The sequence below is a fragment of the Gracilinanus agilis genome, chromosome 1 (genome assembly GCF_016433145.1).
Source record: "Gracilinanus agilis isolate LMUSP501 chromosome 1, AgileGrace, whole genome shotgun sequence".
NCBI lineage: Eukaryota > Metazoa > Chordata > Mammalia > Didelphimorphia > Didelphidae > Gracilinanus > Gracilinanus agilis.
This window is the reverse complement of record NC_058130.1, coordinates 205,354,490-205,375,935: the sequence shown is the minus strand read 5'-3', so window position 1 is coordinate 205,375,935 and position 21,446 is coordinate 205,354,490. Positions and strand designations below refer to the sequence as shown.

The following is a 21,446-nucleotide window of genomic DNA, read 5'->3' as shown; positions in this document are numbered from 1 at the left end:
AAAGCCTATTTAGGCTGGGAGTTTGTATGTCACCTTCCAAGAGGGCAGCATAGCTCTAGGCTTAGTCTTAGTTTAGTCTCTAGTCTAGTATCTTAAATCCTGGGCTGATGCTGTGGGAACTTCCTTACCTGATTACAGGAACTGATAACAACAGTACTCCATTGGCCATCCTTATCAGGATTAATTTTGGTTCAATGCAATACCAATGCCCCACCCAGGATAAACGGATCCAAAGAAATCTTATCCCCTTGCAGACTTATTCAGGTTTCCTGATATTCAACACCTTCTCAATGGACTCTTGAGGAAACTCTTGAGGGATAGAATCCAGGTCAGATCATTAAACCTTCCTTTGAGGCAGTAGATAGAATGCTTACCCCTGGTGTCAGGGGGACCCTAGTTCGAAATCTGGTCTCAGACTCTTACTTGTGTGAGACCCTAAGCAAGTCACTGAGTTGTGGTTTGTCTCAATTTCCTCCTCTGTAAAATAAGCTGCAGAAAGAAATGTCAATCCTTTCCAGTCTCTCTACTGAGAAAACCCAGGAAGAAGGGGTGGCTGGGTGGCTCAGTGGATGGAGAGCCAGGCCTGGAGACGGGAGGTCCTAGGTTCAAATTTGGCCTCAGACACTTCCCAGCTGTGTGACTCTAGGAAAGTCACTTGACCCCCATTGCTTAGCCCTTACCATTCTTCTGCCTTGGAACCAATACACAGTATTGAGTCCAAGACGGAAGGTAAGAGTTTTAAAAAATAAAAAAAAAGAAAGAAAAGAAAACCCAGGAAGAGTCAGACACCAATGAACTACAAGAAAGCCTTCCTCTGTAAAGAGGGCTCCCAGCTCTCATAAATACTTTGGTTTGTCCAAGAGAATACTATGGCCAGGTACCAAGGGGCCACTCCCCCACCATTTTTCAATATTAACCTTCCAGGCTGCTTGCAGAAACAGAAATTTTTCTGTCTGTCCCCCAGGTCCAGAACCTCTCTCCTCTGCCCAGGCTTCCTTTAAATCCCAACTAAAATCCCATCTTTTACTGGAAGCCTTCCTCAATCCCTCTTAATTCTAATGCCTTCCCTCTGTTATTTCCTATTTATCCTATATAGAGCTTCTTTTGTACGTATTTGCAGATTGTAAGCTCCACACAGATGGTTAACTCCTTGAGGGCAGGGGACTGTTTTTGATTTCTTTTTGTATCCTCAGAGCTTAATAAATGATGGTTATTTAATACAAGCCAGAAATCTAGTCTACACCTTTTCAATTCAGACTTTATGAGTATAATCACATAAAAAGGATGAGGGGATCTATTAGGGCCTGAGAGCTGCCAGGGCAGAATTAGGAACTTCATCTGATGAGAGGCAATTACGATGGTTTGGAAGCCCTCAGAAATTGAGGGAAATGGGGGGCAGCTGGGTAGCTCAGTGGATTGAGAGTCAGGCCTAGAGAGGGGAGGTCCTAGATTCAAATCTGGCCTCAGACAATTCCCAGCTGTGTGACCCTGGACAAGTCACTTGACACCCATTGCCCACCCTTACCACTCTTCCACCTATGAGCTAATACACAGAAGTTAAGGGTTTAAAAAAAAAAAAAAAGAAATTGAGGGAAATGCTACAAAATGTTTCCAATAGACTTAGTACTACCTCGACTTCCTTCAGGGTAGAAGAGCGGGCCACATCTTAACCTCTTCATTGCCAAAAGCTTTCCATTGGTCATAAGAAATTTCTCCCTTCAATACATTAAATGGTATCAACTCAATCTATCTTGCCCAGTCCACTGCCAATTATTGATGGGTGGTGGCTAGGCTACTTATAATTTCAATTAAGATTTCCTCTCTCTCTCTCTTTCCCAATTCCCGACTCCCTCCCTTATTAGTGTATGCAAATTCATTTAGATATCATTATGCAAGCCCTACTGCAAAATGGAATGAAGAATTAAAGAAAATTAGGACTGCTTCTCTCCAAAAAAAGAGAACCTTTGGGGCAGCTAGGTGGCTCAATGGATAGAGATGGAAGGTCCTGGGTTCAAATCTGGCCTCAGACACTTCCTAGCTATGTGATTATCTGATAGGCTCCCTTCCTTACCTATATTTACACATGGGTCACATCACACCAAGATTAATGCAGGTTCATGGGGTACCCAAAGCCTAACAAGATGCCAACTCAACTGATTCCCATCATCAAGTCTCATCTGTAAGCTCTCCTAGCATCTTTCCCAACCATTTTTATTATGTACTTATTATTAGCACACAGTAATGCATTTAGCATGTGATATTATAGCTATGTGTTTATCATCTCATTTCTGACCTAGACCATAATGTCCCTCACAGGGCAAGAGCCACGTCTTTCTAGGCTGCATCTTCCCCAGTGCCTAACACATTACTCTGTTAAAATACTTAGGAAATGCTCATTTAATTAACTGGATACATGCCTATCCCCAGGGAAGTGTGACTTGCCAAGCACGTCCCTGTTGTTAATGCCCCTGTCCCTGGGGTTGATTCTGGGTAATTTCTCCAAAGGTCAGACATTAAGTTACTCAGTACACCATGCCAAAACCAAGACTGGTGGAAGACTATCAAGTCAGATCTTTCCAGAGCCATCGCCATCCCTCTTGGGGTCATTACCTAGGGCTCCAAGACTTTCGCCTTTTCCCTGACTCTCAATTTCTTTTTTTCCCTCATTGCCTATCCCAAGACTCTACCCAGTGTGGACACTTGAGCAAGTGTTACCTGATTCAATGCCTACGAATTTGGGGAGGGGAACCAAGTCAGTGAAAGTGGGAGACATAGATCTGAGAGTAAAAGAACAATCCAGAAATGAGATCTGTGAAAAAAGCAAAAAGCATGACTGGAAAATGGAGAATGAAAGGACTGGAGAGAACAGCCAAAGTAAGCAATGTGTTCATCATAGGTAAATATCAGGAAGGAAGGGAGCCTATCTGACTATAGTTATTAGTACCCCTTAAACACACATTCTCTTCCCCTTCCCATCTCCCACTCCCCTCTGGTGGGGCCACTGACTTTCACAGGGATCCTTAGAGAAAGGCTTCCCGTGCTCTCTGCCACCCCTGCACCCTCCGCTTAATCCTGCCTGCTTTCTTTCCTCCTTCATCAGCATCAGCCCATCTTCTGAAGGCCATGGGGTCTGGCTTATCTAAATATGGGTTCCAAAGCAGAAGAGTGGGAAGGGCTAAGCAGTTGGGGATTAAGTGACTTGCCCAGAGTCCCACAGCTAGGAAGTGTCTGAGGCCAGATTTAAACCCAGGTCCTCCCAGCTCCAGACCTGGTTCTGTATCCACTGTGCCACCCAGCTGCCTCTACAAATATTACTCAAAGAAGGGATCTATGGGCTTCACCAGATTGCCAAAAGGGTTCGGAGCACAAAAAAGGTTAAGAGCTCTTCTGTTTTGGCTTTTCCCTGGTCAAGTCATACAGCAAGAAACTTCAGACCATGATAACTACTTATGTTTCTGGTATCATTATTTGGTCATTAAAACTCTAACAAATGGGAACTTCCTAGAATGGGGCTATAATAACACAGGGAGAGCAATCTATGGATAGGATTACCAATTCCATAAAGGGACAGTAAGGAACTAAAGGCTTGGGGAATACTAAAATAAACAGTCCCTGCCCTCAAGGTGCTTATGTGTTTAAGAGAGGAGGAAGTAAATACAAAGTATAAACTAAGTACTTTTTAAGAGGGAGAGAGTCCTGAGAACTTTGGAATCAGGTCTGGGGGAAGCAGATAAGGCATAAATGGTTAGGGCACTGGATTCCTGGATTCGGGGTGGAGGATTGGACCTTACTTGTTTTGTGTGATCTTGGGCAAACTATTTAATTTTTTTATGCTTTGATTTTCTCTTCTGTAAAAAGACTTAATGGTCTTTAAGGTCCCTTCCAAGGACAGCTAGGATTAAAGTCAGAAAGATTCCTCTTCCTAAGTTCAAATCTGGCCTCAGTCACTTTTACTGGCTGTGTGACTCTAAGCAAGTCACTTAACCCTGTTTGCCTCAGTTTCCTCATCTGTCAAGTGAGCTGGAAAAGGAAATGGTGAACCACTACAGTATCTTTGCTGAGAAAACTTCAAATGGGGTCATAGGAGAATAGGGTAGAGCACTGGGCCTGAAATCAGGAAAACTCATCTTGTAGAGTTCAAATCTGACCTCAGACACTTCCTAGCTATGTGACTCTAGGCAGGTTACGTCACCCTGTTGGCCCCAGTTTCCTAATGTGTCAAATGAGCTGGAGAAGGAAATGGCAAACCATTCTAGTGTCATTTGCCAAGAAAACCCCAAAAAAAGTTACTAAGAGTAGGGCAGGCCTGAATAGAACAAGAATATAAAGATGTAGGGTTAGACACTCATCTGGAGAATCAATACGGAAATTGAGAGCGAGGACTGAGGGACAATATTGAGTGGGAGAGCTGAAATTCTCAGGGGCTTTTCTGAAATTTCGATTTATGTCAACTTAAAAAATAAACAAACAGACCAAAATCTAGTTTCTCTAGAATAGTCAGGAAGTGTATCCTGGGTTCGGTAACTGAACTGAGGCTACCCCTCTCTCCTTTGACTATACAGCAATTACTGGCCGGTTGGTTAACAAAGAATTATCATGACTACATAGGACCAGGGTTTGATTTTCAAAGAAATGTTCTACTCTGCAATTAGATGCATTTATTTATTTAACAATAAAACCATGCTGAATGTAATTGAGTCTTTCCTTGATTATTCAGAGTGACTTCTAGATCACTTGGCTGGGTTTCTGTTTCCTCATCTGTATAATGAGGGGGTTGGATAAGATGGCCTTTGAGGTCCCTTCCAACTTCAGAAATCTATGATCCCAGGATCTTACAAGGCACCTGGAGGTCATCATTATAAACATAATAAACTTTCACTTTAAAGAGCAGCGGATGTACAAAAGTAGGAATTATATACAATGTCAGAGCTGAAAAGGACCTCAGATGTCATCTAAGTTTAATTGCCTCGTTTTACAGATGAATAAACTGATGAGGGGGGCAGGAATAGGGGAGGGTAGCCACTTGTCCAGGTTCACAGAGCTCTAAGCACTTGTCAGGTGATTTGCTGATCCAGTAAAATATGTCATTAAAATAAGTATTTCTTGGCCTCAGACACTTCCTAGCTGGGTGACCCTGGGCAAGTCACTTAGCCCCCATGGCTTCACCCTTACTACTTTTCTGCCTAATACATAGTATTGATTCTACGATAGAAGGTAAGGGTTTTTAATAAATAAGTATTTCTTAGGAGGGAAAAGAACAAGCATTTATTAAGTACTTACTATGTTCCAGACACTGAGCTAAGGGTTTTACAAATATCTTTCCATTTGATTCTCCCTCACAAGCCTCAGAGGTATCATATCCACTTTCAGGTTGAGGAAACTGAGGCAGAAGTTAAGTGACTTATCCAGGGTCACCCAGCTAAGAGAGGGTCTGGGCCTTGCACTCTTTATCTGCTGTGTCACCTTGATTCCATCCTAGGCTGTACTAAACCATGTGCATCTGAAGAACGCTTAAGCCTTTTCTGAAAATTGAGGTGAACTTATGCTGGGCTCCATAACATATGTGAAAAAACTGAATTTTTAAATAATTTCTTCAGAAACAAAAATTCTACTGTTTGTATACAAGGACTCCTTCCCCAAACACTCTCCAGCCCAGCCCCACCCTTCCACTGACTGATCTAAGATTTACTTAACATGTTATTTTTTAAACTGAAACTGGTTACTGTTCCCATATTTATTACAATGTAATCTTCTACAGGTCAAGAAATGTTTCATTTTGGTATCTGTAACCCCAACTCTGTAGAGTTCCTAGAACATAGTAAGTGCTTAATAAATCAATTCTTTTTTCTTCTTTCCTTCTTTCATTTTCTCACCTTTTCTTTCTTTCCTCCCCTCTCCCCCACTCCTTCTGTCTCTCCTTCCCCTCTGTCTTTCTCTCCCTCCCTATTTCCACTCTCCCTCCTCTCTCCTTCTGTCTCTCCCTCTCCTCTCTGTTCGTTCTCTCTGTCTCTGTCTCTCTCCTCTCTCTCTCCCTCCTCTCACTTCTCTCTCTCAGTTCTCCATTTCGATGACCTACTCCTACCACAGTCTTCGCTGAGCTGGCTCTCTCCAAGTTGGACAGGCGCCGTAGAGGTTGAATGCCACATATGTTACACCATTTCCTAGAATCTGGACAAAAAGGACCTGGGTTGGGTGTAAATATCCTGTTCTAATTTCAATATATTTGAACTAAGATTCCCCATGAATCAGAGCTTATGTCTTTCTTCCTTGAATCCAAAAACAAGGAGTTCTGGTAACCATTTATGGGCAAACCTTTCAGCAATTTGGGTTTCAATCTTCCCTTTAATAAGGATGAACTCTAAGGTTGCTTTTCATCCTAAAACTGAAAAAAACCTTTTTATTTCACTGAATTTGTATTTTGAGATGGGGGGGGGAGGGCCTGGTAGCTCTTTTAGGAGAGGGGTAAGAGCTCCAGTCAAATAATTATTGGGGGAGGGGGGGGTATGGCTGCTAAGTGTCTTAGTGGATGGAAAACCAGGCCTAGAAACAGGTCTCGGGATCAAATTTGACTTTAGATACTTTCTAGTTATGTGACCCTGGGTAAGTCACTTAACCAACTGCCTTGGCCCAAAAGCCAAATCCAAATTGCCTTAACACTCTTCTGCCTTGCAACTAATACTTTGTATTGCTTCTAAAACAAAAAGTATGGGTTTAAAAATATATTGTTGTTATTATTTTAGATAGGGGCAGCTGGGTGGCTCAGTGGATTGAGAGCCAGGCCTAGAGACTGGAGGTCCTAGGTTCAAGTCCAGCCTCAGACACTTCCAGCTGTGTGACCTTGGGCAAGTCACTTGACCCCTACTGCCCACCCCTACCACTCCTGGGCCAAGGACGGTCCCTAGCCTGGATGAAAAAGGAGGAGGGTTGGGCGTGGGGCTAGCAATCCCACCCTGTAAAAAAAAAAAAACTACATCTGCTAAAGAAACTGCAACCTAAAGTAGGGGCAGCTGGGCTAGCTCAGTGGATTGAGAGCCAGGCCTCGAGACGAAAGGTCTTAGGTTCAAATCCGGGCTCAGACACTTCCCAGCTGGGTGACCCTGAGCGACCCATTGCCTACTGGTTGTGGCCCTATGCTCCTAGAATGGAGTCCCAGGATAAAAAAAAAAAAAATTATTTTAGATATGGCAACTCTAGATTATGGAGACCACTGACCTAGAAAAACCAGACCACTAACCCTAAATCATGGGCATGGGAATTAGAAGAATGCCTCTCATCTGACTGATGAGGCAGTGAATCTCGGGGAGACGAATTACTCAACCAGGGTCACAAAGATATACATAAGTACCAACCAGAATTCAAAGTGGAGTGTTTCTACTACTTTAGTGTTCTCATAGTCAAATAGGAGGGCTTAGAAGTCATCCTAACAACTCATATTACATATTACAAAGACCCTTTGGCGAATGAATGAAAAAACCATTTAGTAAAGGGCATTCATTACGTGTTACACCAAGCACTCTGCTAAAGCCTGGTCATACAAATAAGCAACGGGGAGGTCCTGATCACATTCTGGCCAGAAGACACAAGCCATTCCATCTAAGAATTCACGAGGAAGATAAGTTCATTCACAGTCAATCACTGAAAGCACTCTTTCCAGAAACAAGGGCAATAATGACTAGTATGTCACCTTAAGGATAACAAAGAACTTTGGGTTTTTAATTCATTTGATGATCAGTGAAGTTCAGTGCCCAAAGCAAAAGTCTGTGAGGGTGGGATGGGAGGATGGTATTGGTATTATGTCCCTAAATAGCTCAAATTACAGGCCCGTAGAGAGTGGGACCAATGGCTGTGATATGCTCTGCAAATTTCCACATACTCAATCCCCAATAAAGAACTCCGTTCCAGAGGCTGAGCTCCAAAGCTGAATTAACAACAGCGATGCCTAAAACAAAGTCACTGAAATTCTTTTTTTCAATAATGTACAGAAGAGAATTCCAGAAGTAAAACACAATCAGGACAGTTTTGAAAGTAATGTATTGGTCCCAGGGCAGAAGAGCTCTAAGGGCTAGGCAATGGGGGTGAAGTGACTTGCCCAGGGTCACACAGCTAGGAAGTGTCTGAGGCCAGATTTGAACCTAGAACCTCCTGTCTCTAGGTCGGGGGCTCTCAATCCACTGAGCCACCCACCTGACCCTTATTATTTGCTTTTTTAGAAAAATCCACATTAGAGATTCTTGGTTTCATAATATAATCTTTATCTGTTCTTTGTTCAGGGACATGATCATGTTTGTTGGTGTGTGCCAAATACTTAATAATAAAGACTTTAAAAAATTAATTAATTTAGAATGTTTTTCCATGGTTACACGATTCATGTTCTTTCCATCCCCCTTCCCTAAGCTGACAGGCAATTCCACTGGGTTATACAAGTATCAAATAAAGGCATTTTTAAAGAAAATAATTGGGGGGGTTCACCCTCAACCTGGGAAATATAGTCTATCCACTTGGGTTCAAATGTGACCTTAGATACTTCCTAGCTGAACTCCAATTGCCTAGCCCTTACTACTCTTCTGTCTTGGAGCCGATCCCTAGTATTGATTCTAGAACAGAAGGGTTTAAAATAATAATAATACATTTTACTGGACTCTTCCTTTGCAAATACTAGAAGAGAATATTCCAGAGAATCAGTAGCAACACTTCTCCAACACAACAGTAGATGAACTGAATTCTCTCACAATAGCCACCATTTGCCTTTCTCTCCTGCTGCCCCTCTCCCTCCCCCCAAACATTCAAGGTCACTCACAGCCCAAACTGGGATCCTCAAACGATAGTCTTACTTGGCCAGGTGGGTTTCGCTGCAGGTTACCCGACACTGCAGTTGTTCCACCTCCTCCATGCTCCGTGCCTTCCCAAGGTGGGTGCTTCCTCCATTCTCCAGGCCCTCCCCAAGTGGGTGCTTTTCCCATATTTTAGGTACCACAGAAAGGCCCCCAAGAATCCCTCCCTGGAACTGTGAGGGAGAGAATTATTGTCCTCCCCAAATTTAAAGGCACTAATCCATAGCCCCAGAGGAACATTATCACCCTATTGATTGGATTACTCATCAACCTCATTAGCACACTTTAGGAATAAGGTCCAGGTCCACCACACCCAAGACACTGCGAACTAAAACTGTACTTATTTAATTTAAAGAGACACTTCTGTGTCTCTTTCTCTCTTAGATGCCAACTTTATATTCTTGTCCCAGAGAGAGAAGAGTTACGTGTTTTGGGTATCTAAATTCGGGACCTCAAAGCCTTAGCAGTATCAGGGAGAATTTTGACAACCATCTCCTACTTGTCAAACATGTATTCCCTGGACCTGTTTTCAAGCAAGCCCAACTTTCTTTCCTAGAAAAGAATGGGGTCTGAATATCTCAATGGACCACACAGAACGCTTCTTGCTGTCTCTCTCGTTCAACATTCCGTCTCCCAATCCATGCCTTCGCATGCCTGTTCGCCATTCCCGGAACACTATCAACTCCTCTCTCCCTCTCTTAGAGTCCCTGGTTTCCTTCCACACTCAGCTCAAGCTTTAGCCTCTAAAAGAGGCTTTTCTGGGTCTCTCTATAGCTAGCACCCTCCTTCCCTTAACTCCCAAGGGTAACTCAGATCAGCTTCAGAGTTCTTATGATGTGTCCATGCTGTTGCCCTTTTAGGCTACTTCTCACCTACTGAACTCATCCGGGTTTTCATCATGCCTTCCAGAATTGCACAAGATCATATCCTTTTTTTTTTTTTTAAACCCTTACCTTCCGTCTCGGAGTCAATTGTGTATTGGCTCCAAGGCAGAAGAGTGGGCAATGGGAGTCAAGTGACTTGCCCAGGGTCACACAGCTGAGAAGTGTCTGAAGCCAGATTTGAACTTAGTAGACCTCTCATCTCTAGGCCTGGCTCTCAATCCCCTGAGCTACCCAGCTGCCCCCAAGATCATATCCCATTGTGGCCACTGGGTGGTTCGGTGAATAGAGCCAGGCTGGGAGATGGGAGATCTAGGGTTCAAATATGGCCTCAGGCACTTCCCAGTCATGTGACCCTGGGCAAGTCACTTAACGCCCACTGTCTAGCCCTTACTGCTCTTCTAGCTTGAAACCAAACACAGTATTGATTCTAAGATGGAAAGTAAGGCTTAAAAAAAAGATCACACCGAATCACACCTCTTCAGTTCCCAAGTGGAGAATGGACAGATCCTTTATTGAAAGAAGATCCCCAGGGCAGCAATCTTATCATTTCTCACCAGACTGAACTCCTTCAGACCTTCTTCATGCCCTCCCCTTCTCTTCTCTCTTCAGCCTCCTTTTCTATGCTGCTCCCACCCCTCATTAGACTGGGAGCTCCTGAGAGCATGGATCATCTCTGGACTTTGTGTCTCCAGGATTGAGCCAGTCTCTGACTGCTCTAAGACAACAAGCTGCTCGAGGGCGAGTGCCAGCTCCGGGGCTGCCTCTCCACCCATCCCCAGGGTCCGGCTGGGAGAGACGGTCATACGGTGCACCTGGTCCACACTGCACGAATCCCCACTGATGGACCCACAAGTACGCACTCGGCACCCTCGTGGATGTCGGAGGACAGGGAACTTCCTTCCAAAGGAACCCACTGCATCTGAGGCCAGCTTTCATTGTCTGATAGAATCCCATTTAGCCTTTCTTAAGGCTAGTACTTTACCTCTAAGATTCCCTACCACTTCAACTATACATGTTTACATATAGAATATTGGACTGTCATATGAACATAGCATATAGATTTAGACTATATAGCACAGTGTGTACATACTATATAGGACACATATAGTATACATACCATATAGTTTAGTGTATATACATGTAGTATATATGCCATACAACATATATAGAATACACATTGAATATATATATATAATATAGTATACATGTGGTATATTTAGAATTTATTTATATAGTATATAATATATATTAGCATACAGTATATATTATAAAGTATATAATATGCATACAGTATATATTATACATATAGTATGTTTAGTATTTATAACATAATGTATAATATATACTATAGTATACTTAGTGTGTATATTATCCTATATATGGCATATACACTATATATTATTCATGTAGTATATTTAATATTTATATTGTATAATGATAAATTAAAATATTTATAATATTAATTTATATATTATGTAATTACTATATTAATATGTTAGTATATTATAATATGACATAAATTAACTATAATATAAATACCAAATATGCTACAGGTATACTATATAGTATAATCATATTTATATTAAATATAGCTAATATAAATACTAAATATTCTACCTGTATACTATATATACCACTGTGTATCCTATATATACATAATATGTAGTACATAGTATAATATACACAGTAAAATATAGTATATTATACTATTATCATCAAGTAATATAATACATAAAGATATATACTATACATATAGTCTATATACAATAGGGTACAGATTCAAGATATACTACATCAATACAGTGCAAATAGGAACTAATCTCAGGAGAAAGGTGTGTGTATAAATCTTTCACGTACAGAGTTGTTTGCATGTTATCCCCCCTATTAGAAAGTGAGCTCCCTGAGGGCAGGGATTTTATTTTGTCAGCACTCAGAGTACCCAACTGATAGCAGGGATGCCTCTCACTTTCTACTCTCTTTTGACTTCATCATAAAACTGCTATCTTCAAGGTGTGTAAATGGAATTAGTTCAAGCCCATTCATAGTTAAAACTCTAGCCACCAGAGATAATGTCATCCCCACCCCCCTTAGTGGGGAGGGGAGATGAGTTACCCACACGTGACAATAAGTATCAAATCAAGAACAAGGGACTGCCCTTTGGGCAGTCCAAAACAGTGTAGAGGCTGCCATTTGTCCACTTGAATTAGAGGTGGATCCACAAGAAGTGACGAGAGACACCATCTCTTCAAGTATGTTGGTTACTTCCTGTGGAGGCAGTTCCCTCTTTGAATTTGGTGCTGAAGGATCTCGGCTGAGACCTCGGGCAGCTTCCCTTCTGAATTGTCACGTGGGTAAGTTAGGCTGACTTCCTTAGGCCTACCTTGGCATTTCCAGACTCTCTATTTCCCTACCTTCTACCTTCCTAATTATCAAACTACCATAAACCCATCCTGACTTGGGTCTATTTTAATTATGGAATCAATCTGAATTATTGATTCCCAGCGACCACACCTTAAAATATATATCTATATAATATCTAATTTCTAACTATTACAAAGGTCAGGAAATTTAAAATAATTTCTTAATACCAAATCTATTTTTTTTTAATCCTTATCCTTCTTGGCCTCTCTGCAGCCTTCAGCACTGTCACTTTCTTCTTCATACTCTTTTCTCTCCGTATCTTAGTGGTATTATTCTCCTGGTTCTCCTCCTCAGTTTTCTTTGCTGCATACTCGTCCAGGTCATGATACTGTGGGTGTCCACAGCAATCTCTCTTGAACCCTCTATTCCCTCTATACTATTTCACTTACCATCTCTATGTTAATGATTCTTAAATCTACTTATCCAGCCCTAACTAGATGTACCATAGACTTCTTTCTAAAACTTATCTTTCCTCCTCTCTTCCTATTATTGTAACATCAACAGTAACAGCATCTTCCCAGTTCACACTCCCCACTCTTCCTCATTTACCCTATCCAATCTGTTGCCTACGACTATTTCTAAACATTGTGTCTTCTTTTCTACTCTGACATAGCAGGCACACATGATCACCTCATACATGGACTATTTCAATAGCCTTCTGACCATGTCTTCTAATCTATAAACTACCTGTCTCCAGGATCAAATATAAAATCCTGTTTGGCATTTAAAGCCCTTCATCACCTGTCCTTTCCTACATTTCCAGGCTTCTTATGCTTTATTCTCCTCCAGCTACTGTGCAATTTAGTGAATCTAACTTTGCTGTTTCTAGAACAAGGCACTCCATCTCTCAGATCCTTGCCTAATGCTAGGATCTGGAACTCTGTCTCTCCTCATCTCTGCCTTCTGGATCCCTGGCTGTTTTTAAGAGGGAGGGAAGGAGAAAGGGAGAAAGAGGAAGGGGAAGGGAAGGAGGATAGGGAGAGGAAGAAAGAGGAAGGGGGAGAGGGAGATGTATTCTTACACCTTATGCCCACCTCGACTATGATCTAATATTACTGGCTTCTTTGCTCAAACAAGATACTCTCTCCTGAGTCCAGGCTGTGTCTTAGCATGGAATGTTGTCTCCCTTCTCATCTCTGCCTCCTGGCTTTCTTGGCTTCCTTCAAGTCCTAGCTAAAATCCCACCTTCAACAAAGAAGCCTTTCCCTCTCCCCTTTAATGCTAGCTAGTTTGTATCTGGTTGTTTGCATCTTGTCTGCCCCATTAGACTATGAGCTCCTAGAGAGCTGAGCATGTTCTTCTCCCTTCCTTAGTATCCCCAGAGCTTAGCCCAGTGCCTGACACATAATAGGCATTAATAAATATTTATTGACTTACAGTGGATTGACAAGATTTGCATAAGACCATAGGAACAGCCAAATGTAAATCTACTTCCAAAGGCTACAACCCTAATTAACATTTCTCTTATCACCTTAGGCCCTTTTTGTAGTTTCATTCATTCTTGTCTCTACTCTAGCTCTTCCAAATGCCTGACCTTCCACTAAGGCAAACAGCCTAGAAAGTCCAAAGTTGGGCAAGGCTAGGACCCAGCATTAGCAATTCTGGGGTGTCATAGTGGAGGCTATAGGAAAATGGAGTGGAGTGGATAGAAATGGTCGTTTCTTGGCCCTGAAATGATTGAATATCAGTAAGAAAAAAAGGAAAGTAGTGACAGAGATTCCATTAGAGTGTGATAGGGGACTGAGAGCATGGAGAGAAAATTTAAATCTTCTGGGACAGATTAATTGGGAGGAAGGATCATAAGGGTTCCTAGCCTATGGACCAAGAAAACAACTGAACCTGCTGAATTCATAGGAGCCTATAAACTCAGAGCTGTATGGGAGCTTACTGGTCATTGAGTCTGGTGCCTTTATTTTGCAGATAAAGAAACTAAATAAAGCCCAAAGAAGGCAAAGGACTAGCTCACATACACTGCTATTGTTCACTTATTTGGTAGGGGATTGTTTTTGTTTTTCAGTTATGTCCAACTTTTTGTGTCCCCATTTGGGGTTTTCTTTTTTTTTCAACTTTAGAAAACCTAATGGGTTTTTTTTTAAGTTTGTTTATTTTTTCCCTCCCCTTCTCCCACCTCCCTCCCATAGCCAAGGAGCAATTCCACTGGGTTTTACATGTGTCATTGATCAAGACCTATTTCCATATTATAAATATTTGCATTAGAGTGATTGTCTAGAACAGTGGTTCCCAAACTTTTTTGGCCTACCACCCCCTTTCCAGAAAATATATTATTTAGCCCCCTGGAAATTAATTTTTTTTAAATTTTAATAGCAATTAATAGGAAAGATAAATGCACCTGTGGCCATCACTGCCTTCCTGGATCAATGTAGCACCCACCAGGGGGCGGTAGCGCCCACTTTGGGAATCACTGGTTTAGAGTCTGCATCCCCACTCTTATCCCATTTGGGGTTTTCTTAGCAAAGATACTAGAGTGATTTGCCATTTCCTTCTCCAGCTCATTTGACAGATGAGGAAACTGAGGCATAGTTAAGGGATATGTCCAGAGTCACACTGCTAGTAAGTGTCTGATGAGGGATTTGAATTCATTAAACAAAGACTTCCTGGCTCAAGGTCTGGTACTCTATCCATGGCACCATCTAGCTGCCCATTTACACCACTAGTAAAGGTCTAAAGGTTGGATCAAAATCAACGTCTTCCTGATTCCAGATGGTGTTCTGACCATTAAACCCCACTGCCTCACAAGAATTCATTTTAAGGGAGAAGGAGGTCCAGGGGAGATCCATCTCCACACTGATTCTGCTATCAATGGAGCCAGAGGGAGGTCTGAGATGTGTGTTTGTCTTTAGGGGCCAAGGCAGGGTATTAGTTCTTAGAGACAAGGCCTCAGAATAAAGCTTTTCTCTTACTGCTCCCCATCCCACCTGAACCTAGATTTGGGACTTCAAAAAGAAGTCCCATTAAAAAATATATTTATTATTATCTTTCATTTTACATTGACTTCATTTCCAAATGTTTCACTCCCCCCTTCCCCACCCAAGGAGCTCCCTGTTATAACAAAAGATAAGGAAGAGGAAGGGGGAAAAGCAATTCAGCAGGGGGCAGCTGGGTGGCTCGGTGGATTGAGAGTCAGGCCTAGAGACAGGGGGTCCTAGGTTCAAATCTGACTTCAGACACTTCCTAGCTGGGTGATCCTGGGCAAGTCACTTACCCCCCATTGCCTAGCCCTTACCACTCTTTTGATTCTAAGAAAAAAAAAAAAAGGAATTCAGCAAAAACTAATCAATATCTGGCTCTTTGATGGTGAGCACTGTGAGATACTTCTGAAAGATACAGTGAGCAGAGTGCTGAATTTGGAGTTCCTGGACCACAGTTCGAATCTAGTCTTCACACAATTTATAGGAGGGCAATCACTTTAAACCTCTGTGCCTCATTTATAAAATGAAGGGGATGGAGGGCAGCTGGGTGGCTCAGTGGATTGAGAGCCAGACCCAGAGATGGGAGGTCCTGGATTAAAATCTGACCTCAAACAATTCTTGGCTGTGTGACCCTGGGCTAGTCACTTTACCCCCATTCCCTAGCCCTTACCACTCTTTTGCCTTAGAACCAGTACACAGTATTGATTTTGAGATGGAAGGTAAGGGTTCAAAAAAAATACAAATAAATTAAGTGAAGGGGATGTACTAGTTTTATGATCTGATGATGCCCAATGTCTTTTGATGAACACTTCTATTAAAAGTTTGAATGTTAGAATATAAAGATGCAAAGTTTGCCAATGACACAAAAATGGGAAGAGATCGTTAATGCTGGATGACAGAATCTGTATCCAGAAAGAGTTCAACAAGCTGGAAACAAAAGGCTAAATTTAACAAACTGGAATGTAATTGGAATAAGGGTAACTGCAAAGGAATTAAAGAAGCAACTGTAGGGAGCAGGTAGGTGGCACAATGGATAGAAAACCAAATCTAAAGATAGGAGGTCTTGTGTTCAAATCTGGCCTCATATACCTCCTAGCTGTGTGATCCTGTCCAAATCACTCTACACTGTTAGTCTCAGTTTGTTTTTCTGTAAAATGAGCTGGAAAAGGAAATGGCAAACCACTCCAGTATCTTTGCCAAGAAAAACCCAAATAGGGTCACCAAGAGTCAGACAAGACCGAAATGACTGAACGACAATAATAAAGTGCTACAACACCGTTCTCAGAAGTAGAACTGGACCCGATGGATGACAGTCAGAGGGGCAGATTTCTGCTCAAGATGGACATATTGCTTCATTTAGTAACTTACACACCTGGCCCTTGGCAGAAGAGAATGTGTTCCTCTTGGTATCCTCCCTCCATAGTCATCTCTGTCATAGATTCTTATATACCCAGCCAGGTTTTCCCAATTCTACAGTAGTAGCAAAGGTGGAGAAGCAAAGTAAACACCTAAGAAATGCTTTTCATTCATCCTTTCATCGGAATCCTCAGCATCCGGCTTGTGTCTTTCCCTTAAAAGTCCCTCAGCTCACTCCCTTGCAAACATTCAGGCTGACAAGACAGAGGACAGGTTTTATTTTTTCTGACACACGGCACAGGACTGACATATACCTGAACTTCTAGATGGTCAGGAAAATTGTCTTCTCCTGTGAATAGGTCAGCAAGTCACTCCCCCTCTGTCCTTCGGACACACGCAACCCAGATGACTTACTGTACCCATGGAGACTAGTCTAGGTGCTCTTCGGTGCATGTGGTTTTCCTGTTCTGACAATCCTGCTTCCTTCTTGTGGCTGAAACATGGTGAGAAGACCTCTCTCTCTCTAGGTGTGAGTGAGGTTCTCTAAATGTTGAATGAAGTCCCTCCCCCCACCCTGTCTCTGTCAGTCTCTCTCCCCCTCGTTCTCTCTCTGTCTCTGTCTCTGTCTCTCTCTCTCTCCTTCCCTCTCTTCCCACTATCTCTCTCCTTACTATCTCGCTGTCCCTCTCCTCCTGTCTCTCCCTCTCTTCTCCCTCCCTCTCTCTCTCCCCCCCACCATATCTCTCTCCCTCTCCTTCTGTCTCTCCCTCTTTTCTTTCTCCCTCTCTCCCCACTCACTCTCTCTCCATCCCTGTCTCTCCCTCCCTCTCCTCTCTCTCTGCCTCTCTCCTCTCTGTTCTCTCTCCCCCCCCCCCCCCTTCATTTAAGCTCTTTCCCTTTCTTTTCTCTTATCTCTCTTTCCCTTTCTCTGTCTAGTTAGTCACTAGGTACACTTGGTTCCCTGTGAAGGTTTTAGGGGTGCATACTCAAATGCTGTCACTGTGACTTTCTCAGAGTGTCTATGTGCCTGCATCTTCTCCCACAGTTCTCTACCTCTAGAAGACCTTTCTGGGGCTTCTGGCTTCAGATCAGAATGGAATCAGAGGACCTGGGTTGAAATCCCAGTGATGCCTCTAAATACCAGTCCTATTACTTCTCTGTACCTCAGTTTCTTCATCTGTAAAATGACCAGGTCACATTAGATGATCTCTAGAGAGCCTTCTAGTCTAAATCCATGCTGTCCCTCGGAAGGCCATGTTCTCTCTGAGAGTCATAATGGGGAGATCACAGATTGTGAGCTGGACAAAGCTCTTTTGGTCATTTCTCATCTCTCCTAGGTGTAGCTCCCCTAGTACCTCGGGTTTGACAGAGAAGACAACAATATTGTAATAATAACAACATACATAAGCCAGAAAGGAAGGATGGAAGTTGTTGTCCAGGTCCCTTTCTGCTAGGCACAGAAAGCTAGGACCCAGCTAAACCCAATGGAGCTGACTCCATCTGGAAGGCTGGGCTTGGAGTCATCCTCAGTTCTCTCATCTGTAAAATGGAGACAAATAATAGCACCTACCTCACAGGACTTCTGTGAGGATCAAATGAAATAATACATGTAAAGCATTTTGTAAACCTTAAAGCACTATGTATTATATATGCAAAATATTGCTATTATCATTCTCTTTTTTCTTCCTTAAAAAAAAAAAAAAACTTTTACCTTCTATCTTAGAATCAATACTATGTATTGGTCCCAAAGCAGCAGAGTCAGTGGGGTTTGTAAAAGACTTGCCTAAGTCACACAGCTAGAAGTATCTGAGGCCAAATTTGAACCCAGGACCCCCCCTACTCTAGGTCTGGCTCTCAATCCACTGAACCACCTAGCTTTCCCAAACTATTATCATCTTTAGCATAACACCAGCCCCCCAAGAGTCCAAAAGAACAGTAGCAGAACAAAAGGGAGGTCAAAGATTCTCAGCCTTCATTAAACTGTCTTCCATTATATGACCTAAAAAAAGCAAGGGACTGCATCTCTCTGTGGCTGCCTATTTCCCCCATCTTTTCAGGGGCTCCACAGTTCTCCCCTGACCCCACCCAAAGCATCTGCTTTGATATAGAGAGGGGAGGGGAAAAGCAGAAAGAGCTGAAATGAGAGCCATTCATTAGGGCAAATCGTCCCTCCTGAGAGAAAATCGGATTCTCATTTTTAAATTTCATTTTGGCTGGCAGCTTTTTGTTTTCAAATCACCTTCCGCTGCAACATATCCCTCCCAGCTAGCTTCCTTTACCCAAGAATCAGCAGCCCTGGTAACAATTATAAGAGAAGAAAAAAAAGTATCTCAGCAAACCCCATCAACACAGGATCTGTATTATTCCACCATATCCCACAGTCCCTCCCGGTTGGCAAAGAGGACACCAAAGTACATTTCACAAAAGAAAACCTTCTCCAGGAAGAACATGGGCTTTGGGGCTGAGAGGACCCGGGTTCCCATTTTACGTCACACTCTTCCTAACCGATGTCTCAGGCAAGTGGCTTCCTCTGAACCGGCTCCAATGCCCTCACGGGTAAAATCACATTAGCCAGGAAGGTTTTGAAGGATTTTTAGCCTTAACATTCAAAAACTCGCAACAGCTTTTTTTTTTTTTTTAAGTCTAGAAGATGCCAAAAGGAAATCATCTACGCAACTGGAATCACCAATGAGATGCCACCAAAGGGTAGGATGGGCATCTATCTATCACCTGATGTCCCAAGGACGGACACCACTGGGAAAAGCACAGCAGCATCCCACCAGGGGCAATGCGTCATGGCGGAAGGAAAGAAGACTTCGTGCACAGCCAGCCTCTATCTGACTGTGGATAAAATCACAACCCTTTCAAGCCTCAGCTTCCCTATCTGTAAAGTTTAAAAAAAAGTGTAAAAAAAAAAAACTGGACAATTCAAATCAATAAATTTTTATTACGCACCCACTATGTGCCAGGCACTGTAGTAAGCCCTGGACAACCTCTAAGGACCCTTCTTCAGGTACATATCTTTTTTCTTTTTTTTTTCCAACCCTTCCCTTCTGTCTTAGAATCAGTACTGTGTATTAGTTCCAAGGCAGAAGAGCAGCAAGGGCTAGGCAATGGGGGTTAAGTGACTTGCCCAGGGTAACAATGCTAGGAAATGTCTGAGGTTAGATTTAAACCCGGGTTCTCCTGTCTCCAGCCTGGTACTCTATCCACTGTGCAACCTAGCTGCCTCTGAACTATAAATCTTTTGGGTTATAACTATAGGGTCTGAGGTGAGGAAATTTTTCATCTTAAAATTTCTCTGTAAATATGAATAATATGGAAATAGGTTTTGAGTATTAAGATATGTATAACCCAGTAGAATTGCTTGTCAGCTCTGGGAGTGGGGGAGGGAGAGAACATGAATCATGGAACCATGGAAAAATATTTTAAAATAAATTTCAAAAAATAAAATAAAATCAATCACTTTAGACAATAAAAATAAATTTAAAATAAAATCACTCTAGACAATAAAAAATAAAGTCTCTTCTCAATCAATTAACAAGTTACTTAATGTCACAGATTCAGTAGTTGTTTGATTCCCTCTAATCTTGACTATGCACTGCCTCCCTGATAATTAAAGGAATTACCAGATGTTTGTATGTCTTCTAGACTGCATGTATGTACATGGATACCCACAGATATGCGTGTCTATATCCATATAGGTTTATAATAGCTCACAGAAAATTTGGAAATGGACAATAAATTTCCAGCACTGAATACTGAAGGAGGAATAAATTTTAATGTAAGTAGTTTTGGGGGGGGGGGGAGGGATTAAGTCTCTTCTCACTCTAAATTGATGATCTTAAAAAAAATTTTTTTTAAATCCTTACCTTCCAACTTAGAATCAATACTATATATTGGTTCCAAGGCAGAAGAGCAGTAAGGGCTAGGCAATGGGGGTCAAGTGACTAGCCCAGGGTCACCCAGCTAGGAAGTGTCTGAGGCCAGATTTGAACCCAGGACCTCCCGCCTCTAGGCCTGGCTCCCAATCCACAGAGCCACCCAGCTGCCCCCCTATGGTATCAGTTCTAAGACAGAAGAGTGGTCAGGGCTAGACAATGAGTATTAAGTGACCTGCCCAGGGTCACCCAGCTAGGCATGAGGATTTCCAGACTCCAGGCCCAGTGCTCTATCCCCCACGCTCCCTAGCTACCCCTAGGGCTACGATCTCCTAAGCCCACAGGGGACTTGGCACCCAGTGGGTGCCCGATGAATATCTTTCAAGTGTCACTCTCCCGCCGCTCAGCGTTCCTCTGCCGAGACCTGCCACCCAATTTAGGTTGTGTAAGGGTGGGAAAATTCCAAACGCAAGTGTTAAGATGCTTTCACAGCATCTACAGAAATAGTGTTTGTGGCTGGCTTTTCCCTTCTGCCTGCAAGGCTGTAGCTTCCATCCAACCCACCCCAGAAGACCTGACAATCATTCCCCACAGGCGGCTTCCCTTGCCCTCCTCCCCCAGGAGCGCCTGATGCTGGGCTTTAAGGAATCCAGAGATGAAGGCATGACCTGCCTTGGGGCCTGAGAAGGCAAACTTTGGGGCGCAGAGACAACTGTTGTCTCTGGATGTTCAAGAGAAGGCTGGGGGAGTAGGTGTCTGTGCATTGGGAACCCCAGCCAGGCCCCATCAGGGACATCGACTGATGCTGCCAACACACATTAGCGTGACAGCTGGTGCAGAATAGGGTGGTGGGGCCCACCACCCCAGAGCCAGCCCCGCAGGGGAAAGCCTGCCCAGAGGATGGCACTTACTGCAAGCCAGAATGGGGAAGGGGCTCCGCCCAGAGAACCCCAGGCCCAGACACAAGAGGTCCTGGGTTCAAATCTGAAACCAGGCTGGATGACCCTGGGCAAGCTGCTTAGCCTGCATTGCCCAGTCCTTAATTGTTCTTCTGTCTTGGAACTGATGGTATCAAATGTAAGACAGAAAGTAAGGAGAGAAGGGAGGAGAAAGGAGGGGAGGAGAAAGAAGAGAGGGAAAGGG

The 21,446-nt window shown here is 42.9% G+C and overlaps 2 protein-coding genes across 2 annotated transcripts in view; one reads left to right on the top strand and one right to left on the bottom strand.

The window, feature by feature from the left end:
• The window catches only part of TNRC18 (trinucleotide repeat containing 18), a 137,287-nt gene extending 118,068 nt beyond the window's left edge, over positions 1 to 19,219 (bottom strand). The window contains exon 1 of the mRNA XM_044678753.1: positions 19,153 to 19,219. Coding sequence (XP_044534688.1) covers positions 19,153 to 19,219 — 67 coding nt within the window. The remainder of the gene's footprint in view (positions 1 to 19,152) is intronic.
• Positions 19,218 to 21,446, top strand: part of LOC123249628 (ER lumen protein-retaining receptor 2-like) — a 24,580-nt gene continuing 22,351 nt past the window's right edge. Inside the window, exon 1 of the mRNA XM_044678743.1 lies at positions 19,218 to 19,308. Coding sequence (XP_044534678.1) covers positions 19,218 to 19,308 — 91 coding nt within the window. The remainder of the gene's footprint in view (positions 19,309 to 21,446) is intronic.